The following is a 14427-nucleotide window of genomic DNA, read 5'->3' on the forward strand; positions in this document are numbered from 1 at the left end:
TAAATTGAGCATTGAAAAGAAATACAACAAAAATAAGAAAATAACCAGATACACAAACATATACAAAAGATTCTATCTATGTCAGAGATGGCAGTGTAGTTCGCTGTAGAAATATCACTGCGAGTTGGTATTACAAGTGGTGAAAAAAATCAGTGGAATCCCTACTTCACTCCAAACCACAAATTAGTTCCCCTGTGTCTAGAAAACTTAAATATGAAAGACCACTTGTTAAAATATTTATGGGAAAATGAGATATTTTCCAGAATATATCATACAAATCAATAAGGAAAACAAAACAAGAATGGATAAATATATATTTTATGTGCTTCACACAAAGGAAACCCCAATATTTCATGTCTTTTTCACACAGTTGATGAATATATGAAGAGAAGTGCAACCTCATTACTAATCAGGCAAAAGCATGTTAAACTATGTGAATGTACCAGTTATTATGAGAAGGATATCGATCAAGAAAAATCCTTATACATTGCTGGTGAGAGTATAATGTGATGCAGCCAATTTGGAGAACAACTTGGCACCACCTTATGTAACTGACTATTTACATACACTATGGCAATGCAGTTCTGTGCTTAAGTAGATACCCTTCCCAATGTGTTGCATGTAGGCACCATGCAAAACATACAGGAATGTTCATTACAACCTTAAGTGAAATCCAGAAGGAAATCCAAATCCCAGTGAGAGAATGGTTATAGTCACACATGGAATGTTAAAGCATGTAATGGAACATTACAGCAACTAGGTAGGTAGGTAGATAAAAGCTAGCTAGATAGATAGATACCATACATAGATGACTCTTAGAGACATAACATAAATGAAAAAATTAACTCACAGGAGACTGAACAGAATATGACACCACTTTTTTAAAGCTCAAGAGCTAAGCAAACCAACAGTATTGTCCAGGAATATGTACATAGATGATAAAACTATAAAATCCCCCAAACAATAACAAATACAAAACCATGTTTTGCCTCTGAAGGCCAAGTAGAGGGATGAGAAAGGGTAGCACAGCTGTTAGTAATGTTCTAGTTCTAAAGAGGGGTGATGGGTTCAGGGGTTCATTCTAATGCTATGTGTCATACCTTGCAGATACGTTATCTTGTAAATATCAAATATTACATCATAAAACAGTAATCAAAGATGAATTGACTAATAAAATATATTGGGGTGATTTTTCAGGTCAATACTCATTAAAGAAAAATGACCTAATCAAATATGTGATTAGCAATACTAATATAAACATTCATTTTTTATTTTATTAATAAATTAAGTATATTACATATGAAATAGTTCGGATTCATTATATAGCAATTCATTGTTCAACATTAAAATCACATAGCTATCAACAGTACCCCAGTGAATGTCACTCTTCAATGAATTAAGATAAATTTAGAGTTAATGGTATCTACTAGTCTATTAGAGCTTTATTCATTATTTTAACATAAAACTCTTGACGCTTATTATAAATCCCAGTTTTGAGTGAATGCTAAGACTCTTTTTTTTCTCCCATTAGTATAATACACTGCAAATATATGGCCATCTTAGAACAAATCAATTTTATTTTTTAAAAGTTAGTATCTTAATTACGCCCCTTTGTGAGTTTAAAATTCAGACATTGTTGGAAAGCCAAATTTGTGTTCTTTGTTCTCTTAATAAAGGTTTTACTCACTAAGCATTAAAATTATGTCAGTTTCTTTTCTTCTGCAAACTGACTTCTCTTGGCTTGGCTGCTCTAGCAAGATAAGAATGTTGCCATTTTAATAACCCTTTCTCAGCTTAATCACCTTTTGAAAAAAATCCTATTGTTCTCATCCCAATAATCTAATAATGTTTTAAATAAGAAAAAGGAGGTATACTATATACCAGTGAGTATAACATTCAATAATTTACAGGAAAATGTCGGAAAAGCCATCATGGGTACTCTGATTCAATGATTTTCCTTCTAGGAAATTTATGTGGCAGGTTTTATGGGTTTTGTCAACATTAGAGCAGGTTCAATGCAACAATCTGTTGTTTATTCATATATTTGGTGAGCTTATTTTATTTATTATTTATTCAAGGAAATGTTATACCATGCTATGATCTTAATATTCCTAATTAAGAATATTTTTGATATTGCATTATTTTTCATCATTATCAGGTACAAATTAGTATATATAGTTTCTAAGAATCTGTTTTGACATTCTGGTCATATTAACAATAACTTCTAGTTGCAAAGAATTGTGAAAATGTGGTACTGATGTATTTGGGAGTAATTTATTACTAAATCCTATCAATGCCTTACAAACCTATTTCACAGTTTAATTTTATTCATTTATAACTCATTAATTCAGTCATTAATTAACATATATCTACAAAGTACTGAATATATGCCAGGCACTAGTTTCATAACAGATTTTTTTTCTTTCTCTGTTTATTTGGGGAGACAGAGATGTGATAAGGGCTTTTGTGGGAGAGATACAAAATGCTGTGAGAACCCAAAGAGAATCACGTGATCCAGACAAGAGGGAGAAGAAATATTAGGGATGGCTTCTTAAAAGAAATGTCTAAGCAAAGTTATGAAGGCTGTGCAAAAGTTTGTGGGTAATTGGGTAACAAAATGCTGGGGAACATTTTCTAGTGGTATGAACAGTGTGAACAGCAGGACTAAAAGACAGAGCTGACAGACAGTGCAGTGTTTTAAGGTCATGAAAGTGTTTCTGTGTACCTCTGTTATACAGTGTGAGGCAGCAAATGGTAAGGGCATTAGAGTTAGTATGAAATGCAGCTTGGGGCTTGGGTTGGAGTCCAACTGCAAGGGCTTGTGTCAAATCCAAGGCCAAAAAACTGCTTATTACTTATATATGTCTTACTTATTCAGACTATGTCCGATGTCTTAGCCAATTGGTCAGATGAGCAATTGCTTATCATAATGATATCCACACATTACCCACAAATCCTGGTTGAACACAATGCCTAACCAAGCCTGTCAATTCTATTTAAAAACATGTGACTATAGCAACTTATAGACTGACTTTGGTTTCAAAAATGGTTAAAAATAAAGTTTAGATTTACTGAATTGGTAAAATATTTAAGCTATTGTATATTCCAAGATGTAGTAATAAAGTATGCATATTCTATTTTATAGAATAGTTAATTAATATACTTACTTAATGGCAATTATGGTTACTTTAACACAGTCCAAAGGAATAGCCAGTACTTTATCACAGAACCATTTGTTCTAGGAAATTTATAATCTTCTTAGTTCAGTTCCCAAGATCAAAATGGCATTCCAGCATTCATTCTAAACTAAATATTTTGTTGTCAGTTTAAGGTTCAGTTGAAAATACAGGAACAAATTCTGCCATCAGCTATTTGAACTACTGTAGTTCATTAAAGATTTTATAATAGTAAAAATAAAATGTTTTTCTAAGGTCAATCACAGGGCCACAGTCAGAGAGAATCTTTAAAATGCTTTCAGTTCATTGTTTGTGAGGGTAAAGTTTTCATTTGAAAAAGTATCCATGATCAAATGGTAAGTTATATTGTTATTGGGAACAGTTCTGTCTTTATCTGTACAAGTTAGAGAGACTAAAAGAGTTTCAACTGGGATGCTTTCAGGAAGTTCAATTCTATAATAAGAAAATATGAGAAAAATGTGTTATAGCCTGTTAATTTAGATTTATGCAGATGATATTTAATTTAAAATATGTTTTAAAATATACTCATATTTTAAATAACTACTTCTGCCATAATAAAATTATAATGTTGGTGAAAATTTGTGAAAGATAAGAAAACATTTGGCATTCTTGCTATAAGGCCTAGGAAAAATGAGCTGCTATTATGTTGGATTAATAAGCAGCAAATTCAGTAACACACATGCATATATTATCACTGGAAAAATGGCAGTAGTACCTCAACTTCACAATTTTTTATTTATAAATCCTAGAGCTGAAACTGATCTGAAATTACTTGCTCCATACTTTTGCCTTTAGGCACATAAGTTATCATTGTCCCCATTTTAAAAACGAGAAAACTGAGGACTAGAGAAGTTAAATGACAATTTAAATGACACAGACTGGAGAAAAGAATAAACCTTTGACTTCTTGCCTTCTGTGCAGTATAATTTTCTTTGTATTCTTGGTATTTAAAACTGTCTTGTTTTTAGGAGGTTCCTTAAATTATTGCATAATACTAGACTTGAACTAATGCTTTGATCTGCTGTATGCACAGCTCAAGCTGCCGTAGTCCTGTTACTGACTGTCTATTAAATTTGCTTAAAAGTTAGCAGGGACTGTTAATTTTTACCAATATTCTTATGTTGCTCTCTGTATCCCAGTTTTTGTACAACTTCTACAGTTGGCTGTGGGGCTCGGGAGGAGGGGAGGATGTGCTGGCAAATGAAATATAAGTGAAAAGGCTGTGTATCAGTCTAGGCAAGGTAATTAAATATGTGGGGTACCTTCCACATGCTCTCTCTCTCCATGTGGTTGGAAGTTAAAGGCAACAATATGACCAGGACAGAAGATCCAATAAGCCAGGACCCCTGAGTCTCAGCATAGAGAGAGGAGTGCCACTCACTAGAGCCAACCAAGCTTCATTACTCTTTGCATAAGGGGCAAAGAAATGCTTATTGAGTTTAGTCATTGATTAAAAAAATTTTTTGTTGGTGTTACAGCAGCTAGTGTTAAATATCCTGACCAATAAAAACAGTTATATTTGTATTTTTTGTTTGTTTTAAAAGAATATTTCTAATTTTAATTACTTAAAATACATTAGGTTTGAGAAAAATAGTGGAATAAAAGGTGAGTTGTCAAATTTGTTAACAGAAAGAATGTTCTAGAAACCAAAAATTCTAATACTGTTCCGGTAAGAATCTGTAAACTACTAGCTAGAATAGGAAGTGAAAGCAAACTGGAGCAGTTGGAGTGTCTACAGAATTATTGTTTATTCTTTCCATCTCTTGGTTTTTTAGTAAAATATATTTCTGGCAAAAAGTTTACAAACTAAAAGTTGATTTTCGAAGTTCAGTAGTGCAATGGCACTATTTCCATATGTGGATTTTGGACTATGTTTTGTTCTACAAAGTTATCAAATATATGCCAGCAATAGTATTTCTAAAATATTGTTTTAAGTGGTTTCAATACATTATTTAAGAGTGACCACTAAAACACTTTTATAGCGTATAAAACATTGTTTCTACTATGTAAGTGACAATTCTGATTAAGCAGGAGCTTCTGTTGTTCATCTTGCAGGACTGTCAAAGTTCTACTCCATGTAGTTGATTTTAGTTCTATCTAGATTGTCTTGGGTTACTTGATGATATAAAGCCCACATATCTATGGTTTTCCTCAAGGGTGGATTATTGCATACACTGTTGGAATGAGATATGTAATAAGAATACCAAAAAAGAGTATGTTACCAGAATACTGCCAGACTAGGTTAAGAAATTTCTGAGCAATCAGGTATTCTGAAGGGGAAAATGTACTAGGGATCAGGAAATCTGTGTTTCAGTGAATGAAATCTTATAGATTTGGTACTCCTTTTATATAATGGAAATAACTTATCATGCCTTCATTTTAAAATCTCTATGTAATTAAAAAGCTGAAAGTTTGCATGTGGCTTTAGCGCTATCTTTAAATTAATGCCAGTAACATTTTAAAAATGAATTATAATTTACTATCCATACATATATATAATTTTTAGTGTGATAGTTGTTTTACCTCCCTGGAAGCACGGTGCGAGACAAATGTCATCTTTTGGCGTTCTTTCTAGCTTTAATTTTTATAATTTTCTGAGACAAAATAAAGCAGGTCCAATTGTACCAGAGAAGCTGCAAATTGGTTAAAAATACAGTAAAGATGGAAGGAAGGGCTTCTTCTTCATTCCAGGAATAGTATGTTGTTTACCCATTTATTTTTCTCTCTGTGCCAAAATCTGAAGACCAAATTTGCTATAATAACTTACATGTAAGTATCCTGAGTGCATTGAGGTGGATTGTCATTGACATCTTGTAGAATCACTGTGAGTGTTCCAGTTGTGGAATGCAGTCGTTCATTGTCATAAACGCTAAAATATAATACCCAAGAATGTGGGGTGGGTGCATCTTCATAATCCAAAGGATAGGCGATTGTGACCTCTCCTGAATCTAAAAGGCAGATAATGAAAATTTGTTCAACATTCACAAGGTGAAAACACTATAAATTAAAATAGTGATATGGAGAAAATTGTTCTGGGGATAAATTAAGGGACAAATCACAGTTGCTGACCTGATGAAGCTTATACACCACTCACCGTTGAGGATCTGTGGGGAATGGTTAGTGACCTGGAAGGGAAATCCTCCTGAACTGCATAGGTCAGAAAATATTTCATAGGAGGGTCATGGGGGGTGGGGTGAGGGGTACACAGTGAAGCTTATGCTGAGTGTTGAGAAACGAGCACAAGAAATCCAGGTAAAGAAGACTGGGGTGGAGTGGAGGTTGCGAGGAGGGAGTTATGGCAAAGAGAAGCCAAAGGAGAAGAAGTAGGATGGACACTCCAGATAAATGGAATAGCACATGGAAGGGCAGAAATATGTGCAAGAACAGAGTATTTTGAGAAAAGTAAATTGTACTGCTGAGGATTGGGTGAGAGATGTTGAATTACAATAGTGATGGAAAGAAAGGATTTTAATTCATATTTAGCAGATAGAATTGGTAAACATATATTCTAGCTGATTAGGCATTTTTGTCTTAGAAGGAGCAACAGAAGTGGAGTGAAGACAGTAAGAGAAATTCTTAATATCTTTACTATATCCCATCCACTTTTCAAATTGTGTTTTAAAGATATAGTTTATTGCAACTGAAAATATAACATATTTACTTTTATTATGATGGGGACATATATTTTCCTGAATAAAAAGTTTTTATTTAAAAATTCACATATATTAAATCCAAGAGAATTATACAATAAACTCTTATGTACACATCAGTAGCTTCAACAATTACAATATATGGCCAATTTTGTTTCATCTATAGCATTGCCTACTTTATCCCCTACTTGGATTATTTTGAAGAAAATCCCAAACAACATGTCATTTCATTTGTAAAAATTTTATTATCTATTCTTAAAGGCAAAGGCAAAGGACTCTTCTTCTAAAATATAACTGTGATATAATTAGCATACCTTAAAAATCACATTAATTCCTTAACATCATCATATATTCAGTAATGATATAAATTTTTGGATTGTCTTATGAAGTTTTGTTGCTTTTCAAATCATCGTCTAAGTAAAGTCCACACTTTTTAATTGGTTGGTATGTCTCTTAACTCTCTTTAATCTATAAAATTCTCCAGGATTTAAAAAATTTGTTATATAATTTTGTGTTCTTTCCATGATAAATTTAACAGTAACACATTATGCATATGTTTTTTCACCTTCCTCCCCCCCCCCAGTATAGTATCTCAGAGATCATTATGTAAATAATATAGGGAGGTTCCTTATTTCTTTTTCTATGGACATATTATTCCATTGTCTAGGGGTATCACAGTTTATATAATCACTGCCCTATGGATATTTTCAATCTTGCTGTTAAATAATGATGCAATGACTGGTGTGTGCATACATCTTTTCATATTTTTGTCAGTGTATTTGAGGTATTTTCAAGAGGTGAGATTGCAGCATCAAAATGTAAATGCATATGCAGTTTTCCTAGATTCTACCATATTCTCTCAGTAAAGGTTGTAGTATTTTTCATCCTCACCAAGAGTTACATGAGGTCTGTTTCACGCAGCCTCACCAACAGAAGATATTTTCAAACATAAATTTTTGGTAATCCTATAGGTTACAAATAGTAATGTAGTATTATTTTAATTTTCAATTTTATTATGAATAAAATAGAGCGTATTTTCATATGCTTGAGAGTCATTTGCAACTCCTCTAAACTGTTGATTCTTGTCTTAGTCCATTTTCATATCTGATTGTTACTTTTATTCTTCTAATATGCAAATATTTTCCCAATTTCTCATTTGCATTTTTACTTTTCTTATGGTGATTTTATTTGCTTGCCATAAAAATGTTGTTGTAGTTGTTGTGATGATGGTGATGATGATGATGGTGATCATATGATGATTTATGTCACATTCATCAATTTATTCCCATGTGGTTTCTGGATTTTGAGTTACGGTTGTAAGTTTTTCCTACTCACAAGTTATAAAGAAATTCATTCATATTTTCTTCTATTATGTGTATGATTGCATTTTTGAGAAAATCTAATCAATTTGATAAAATCTGATATACAATACAAAAATGTTTTATTTTCCTCATGCTACGAGTTATTACATCATTTTAAAAAATGTCAACCTTTTCTGCACTTTTCCATTTTCATGATCATTTGGGACTCTTATCAAAATTTTATATTCTGTTCCATACATCTATCTGTATAATCACTTGTAACTATCACACTGTTTGCAATTCAGAGGCATTATAACATGTTTTAATATCTACTAGAGTAGTTTCCCCTCATTGTGCCTCTGTTCCAATTTTTTTCCCTACTATAAATGCTTTTAGTTCTTCTGGCCCAGGCGGAGTAGAGTTAGGGTAGGGAGCTGTGTGCAGCGAGAAAAACAAAAACAACAAAAATCAACAAAAATAAAAACTTATAATATTTTAATTAACAGTTGCTTTTTAATTAATTTATCTATATTTGCAGCTAATGTAGCCTTTATGTGTAGTACACTCTCTAAAAACATTATTTATTTTTAATTTTGTAAATAAATATGTATTTATCTCTCACCATCATTTCTTATGCTGATAATTCTCCAGTTATTTTGGTTGTCTGGAGTTCATTCCCTAGCAAATTCCTCAGGAAGAACTCATAGGAACAATATTTCCTGATTGCTTCCATGGTCCTGAAATTTTATCTGCTTTCTTTATCTGTGAGGTCATTTTCCTTTGTATAAATTTTTAAAGTCACAATTTGTGTCCTCAGGTTTCCTAAATATGTTACTCTATTAACTGTGGAAATTCTTGTAAAAAAAGTCTTTTTACAATTTGATTATCACTCTCTCATAACTGACTTAACCTTTTTGCCTAGGGGCTCAAATATTTTTTCTTTTTCATTAATATCTAATGGTTTACTAGAAAATGTCTCATATTCTGCCACTCCGTATTGGTCTTCCAAAAACCTAGTTTGCCTTTTGTAACATGTAGCCTCAAATCATCTTTTATTTTAGAAACATTTTCTTGAGTGACAGATACTTTTCAGTATTCTGCTCTACTGCTTTTATGTGCTTCTTCAGGAATTTTTAGAATATGATTTAAAGTATTGCCTCTTTTCTGCCTATCTTCAATATCATCTTTTTTTCTTTCTTGATTTCTATTTTTTAGTCTTTATAATTATTAAGTGTTTTAAATAATCATGAACATGTGGGAAAAATGTTTTTTCCTGAACCATTTGAGAATAAGTTGCTGATCTTGATGTCTCATCATCTCCATATACTTTAAGGTATATTTCCTAAGAGCATCCTCCAACATTACCACAATAAAAACAACAAAATCCAGAAGTTGACATCAATACACCTAATACTGAGACCTCCTTTCAAGTTTTACCAATTGTCTCAATATTTTTATAGCAAAAAATCCGGTTGTCATGTCCTTTTAGTCTCCATCGATCTGGAAAGTTCTTCAATCTTCTCTTAATTTTTAACACCATTTTGAAGATTAAAGGCTGGTAATTTTGGAGAATTTTCCTCAAATTGGATTTGCCTGATGTCTGCCCATGATAAGATTTGGGTTATGTAGTTTGGGATTAAATATCACAGAAGTTACAATATCTTCTTATGGCATGCTATCAGTTTGGCTCATTACTGATGATGTTCACTTTAATTACTTGACTAAGATGGTGTCTACCAGTTTTCTCCATTCCAAAGTTGCTATTTTATCCTTTGCAATTAATGAATATTTTATGGTGAGGTATTTTGAAAATATGTAAACATTCTCTTCCCCATGAAATTGTCAATTTATTTATGTATTTATATCTCTATGGACTCATGGAGTCCCATTTTTTATAATGGGTTATAATTTGCAACTATTATTTTCATTTATGAACTATTATGTTCAAAGTGCCCTTAAATTGGCTAGAGGGAGCCAATTCAAGCTAATTTCTGTTTGTTTGTTTGTTTTTTAACATACCCTCACCATTCCTTGAGCACGTTCTTGCTTTCTGTCACAACGAATTATTTCAAGCTCATCTTGCATTTTAACTCCTATCACTTTCAAAATGAGTCATTGCTCTAGGGAGCTCTTACAAGATAAAATGGTATGTAGAAATCAGTATCTGGGTACTAGATGTGCTCATTGCTATTGTTGTATCATCCTCTTAAGTTCTTTCACTCTTTTAGTAGAGGTAGCTACAGGTATGCATCTGTGTGTGTGTGTGTATGCGTGCCCATATACAGTTACATCAATATCTATTTATGTAACTATACACACACACACACACACACACACACACACACATCTTCCTGTACCTAACCATGTAATGAAAAACATGTTTACTCTAACACTGTTAATTTTAATTTATCCTCATATTGTTCATTATAGTTTTCTCATTTTCTACTTTTGTAACTCATGTCTGACAGGAGAAACCAGCCTTCATTTATGTTTAACACAGTTATTGTATCAGTCCTCCTTTATGTAATGAATCTCGTATTTCTGCTGCCACTCCCTTCTTATCACTTCTGACCTGAATATCCTTCTCGCTTTGCTTAAGTTCTGGCGTGCCACAGGTCTTCCCTTCCACAGGTCTCCTTACTCACCTCTCAGATTCTACTCCCTATGTGGGACTCTTCACTGATACGAAAGGCAGTGTGTGATTAATCCTGCTCTTCTGTGCGTGCCAAATGTACAATACTTCTTAAGAAATGGAAAAGCCTTTCTTTCTTCCCTCACCTTGCTTTATGCCTAAGTTGTTAGAGGCATGCATGAACTCCTAACTTGTAGTCATATAGAATGTACTTAGAGTTATAGGTCTCTTTTTCAAGCAGTCTGAATTCAAGTGCAGGTTATGACATGCAAATTAACTGCATGAGCTTGAGTAAATGAAGATTTCTCTCCAGGCATCGTATGTTAGATGGGGATTAGGATAGTAAACAAAGAAGTTATTGTATATGCAAAGTGCTTATGAGAATGTATGATATAAAATAAATATTCAATTTATGTGACTAATATTATGGTTTTCATGGGAAAAGCTACTTCTCACAGAAAAATCACACAATAAAATCCCAGGGAACCATGCTGTGGGTCTGAATTGTTTGGGAGCCCCCTGGAGCATACAGATTGTGCAGACTATTTCCATACTTCTGAGAAGGAAAGAATGATCACTTTTTACCTCATATAAAATACGCTAAATATGCTGCTGAATATTTTAAATATTCTTTTATCCTTATAGAATGGTAATCAAGCTTATTTTTAACTAGTGAAAAATACATTTTATAATATACTTTATAAAATGATTAGCAACAAAAAATTATTATACCTTCATATACTGAAAATTCTTTTTGTGTATCTATAAATTCATAATGTACCGAGTCCCCTATGTCTCTATCAGTTGCTGTCAGCTTCACTAGCTTTGTTCCAACAGCCAGATTTTCATAAATATTTATAGATGCATCTGGTATATATCTGTGGGACAAAAGGGATTTTTCTATCACTTAGTGTAAACAAATGTCTCTTTTCATCTGTCACACAGCAAATATTTTAAATTTTATGTGATACATATTTTGTAAGAGTTTCAAGCCCCTGGCCTCAAAAAATCTTTTTCTTTATAAATTACTACATCTGTTAGAGAATCTTTAAGTATTATAAAATGAAGTTAAAAGTTTTCTCCTACCTATACTCTTTCTCTAGTCCTTCTACTGAATGGTTAATTATACTTTATTCCAGATAACAAAATACTACAAACACTTTTGAAATCACTGTTTCATTTCATATTCAGGCATACCTCATTTTATTGCACTTCACTTTAATGCACTTTGCAAATATTGCATTTTTTACAAATTGAAGGTTTCTGGCAACCCTGCATTGAGCAAGTCTGCTGATGCCATTTTTCCAACAGCATTTGCTCACTTGGTGTTTCTATATCACATTTTGGTAATCCTCACAATATTTCAAAATTTTTCATTATTATTATATTTGTTATGATGATCTAGGATCAGTGAGCTTTGATATTACTACTGTAATTGTTTTAGAGCACCACAAACTATGCCAATATGAGACAATGAACTTAATGGATAAATGTTGTATGTGTTCTGACTGCTCCACCAACTGGCCATTCCTCTGTCTCTCTTCTCCTCGGCCGTCCTATTCCCTGAGACACAACAATATTGAAATCAAGCCCATTAATAACCCTACAGTGGCCTCTAAATGTGCATGTGAAAGAGATGCATGTCTCTCAGTTTAAATCAAAAGCTAGAAATGATTAAGCTTGGTGAGGAAGACATGTAGAAAGCCAAGATAGGCTAAAAGCTAGGCCTCTTGTGCCAAACGGTTATCCAAGTTCTGAATGCAAAGGAAAGGTTTTTGAAGGAAATTAAAAGTGCTACTCAAGTGAATCAAGAATGATAAGAAAGTAAAACAGCCTTATTGCTGATATGGAGAAACTTTTAGTGGTCTGGATGGAAGATCAAACCAGCCACAACATTCCTGTAAACCAAAGCCTAATCCAGAGCAAAACCCTAATTCTCTTCAATACGAATGTATCAATGTGCATTTTCTACAATATTTTACTTATTAAGGAGTATTTACAATATATTACTTAATAGGAAAATAGAAAGCTTTGAATTCTTATTCCATAAAAAAAAAATTGACTTCTGTGGTTTCAAACATAAAATATGATTGAGGTTGACTTTCACTGTGTGTAAAAAGAGCAATAGTATGGAGCTAATAGAGGTTTGCTTCTAGGTCACTTTGAATGTTTGTAAAAAAATTGACAATGGAAATAATAGCAAAACTCTGATATTTACCCCATTATAAAAAAAGATTCAGTGGTTAAATCTTAGCATTTAAATATTTACTCTTTGCTTACGTAAGAACAGGACTCTCATCATTAACATTCCTGCTGTTTAAAGTCATGGTGCCAATGCATGACTCCAGAGACAGGTTCTCTCTATTTCTCACAGCAACCACTATCTGGAAATGATAAAATAAATAAGAGATGACAGAATATGTTTTTTGAGTGCTTAAAATATGCAATTTCCCTTTACAAAAATTTTTTTAAAAATAAAATTGAAAAGCACTTTAAAAATTGCAGCATAAGAATGGGATAGGTCTAATGGAATAGGTCTATTCCTAAAATAATCTTAAGGTCATTTGTCAAAAGAAGTCTCTTTTGTACCCTCATGTAGATTTCTGTGTTTAATGCTACCTACCAATTGTTATGGAACTTTGACAATGTTTTTAAACATTGGTATTGGTATGCTACATTTAAGGCAATAGAGTCAATTTGAATTTGTTGAAATAGCAAACTAAAAGGATAACTTAAGTTTCACTGTTTAGGAAAAAATATGTGAAGGTAAACAGCTATCTTATTTTTGGAAAATAATTGAAAAATCATGAATACTTCAGAAACGTCATAAAAAGTTGTAAAATTTTCATATAAAAAGTTGATATTCCAATGTCATAATAATCAAAAATGTTGTCTAATAGAGTAATAACTAAAAGCTTGATGAAGTCAAAGAATTATTTTAATTTTTGTTTTATTAAATTTAATTATATAATTAATAAGTAGATTATGTACAAAAACAAAAAGCAAATCAAAGTGCTTTTAATTATATAATATAATATTGATACTTTATTGAGCCTACTATTTCAGAAATATTTCAAATAAATGAGAAGAAACTGAAGATTACAAGGAATATTTGACAAAAATGTAGCTTGACCAAAAATATATTACCAATGAAGTAAATTATTATTCAAAAAAACGTATAAACTGCTTAAAAGACAAAGGGTGATTTAAAATGAAAAGTTTATTTTCAAATATGTCAATTTTCCTTTCTTTGACACTGTCTTAAAAAATGGGGTTCCCTACGACAGCACAGCTGTTCTGAATTAACTATTCACCCATTTGTTCATGCATCCTCAGTAGTACATCATTTAAGTACCAAACACTGATATTTAAAATAAGCAGCACACAGTTTCTGCATGTACAGAGATTACAGCAGAGCATGAAAGTATGAGGGAGGATAGTAACAGCTTTTTAGAAGAGATGACAAGCCAACAATGGCAAGGTAGCATAGTGGTGAAATACCCATACTAAAGTTAGGCTGCTTGATGGAGGAACACTCCCAAACTCATTTTACGAAGCCACCATCACCCTGATACCAAAACCAGACAAAGAGGTCACAGAAAAAAAAAAAAAAAAACTACAGGCCGATATCACTGATGAACATAGAT

General features: G+C 32.4%; 1 protein-coding gene across 1 annotated transcript in view; it reads right to left on the reverse strand.

Annotated features, from left to right (window-relative positions):
- The window catches only part of LOC309666473 (cadherin-23-like), a gene marked incomplete at its 5' end in the record, with an annotated part of 96423 nt that overhangs the window by 34004 nt on the left and 47992 nt on the right, over window positions 1-14427 (reverse strand). The window contains 5 exon segments of the mRNA XM_082473919.1: window positions 3168-3238; window positions 3473-3629; window positions 5965-6145; window positions 11513-11658; window positions 13061-13240. Of these exon segments, the coding sequence (XP_082330045.1) occupies window positions 3168-3238; window positions 3473-3629; window positions 5965-6145; window positions 11513-11658; window positions 13061-13240 (735 nt within the window).

The sequence above is a fragment of the Balaenoptera physalus genome (genome assembly GCF_965194825.1).
Source record: "Balaenoptera physalus genome assembly, chromosome: 8".
Taxonomy (NCBI): Eukaryota; Metazoa; Chordata; class Mammalia; order Artiodactyla; family Balaenopteridae; genus Balaenoptera; species Balaenoptera physalus.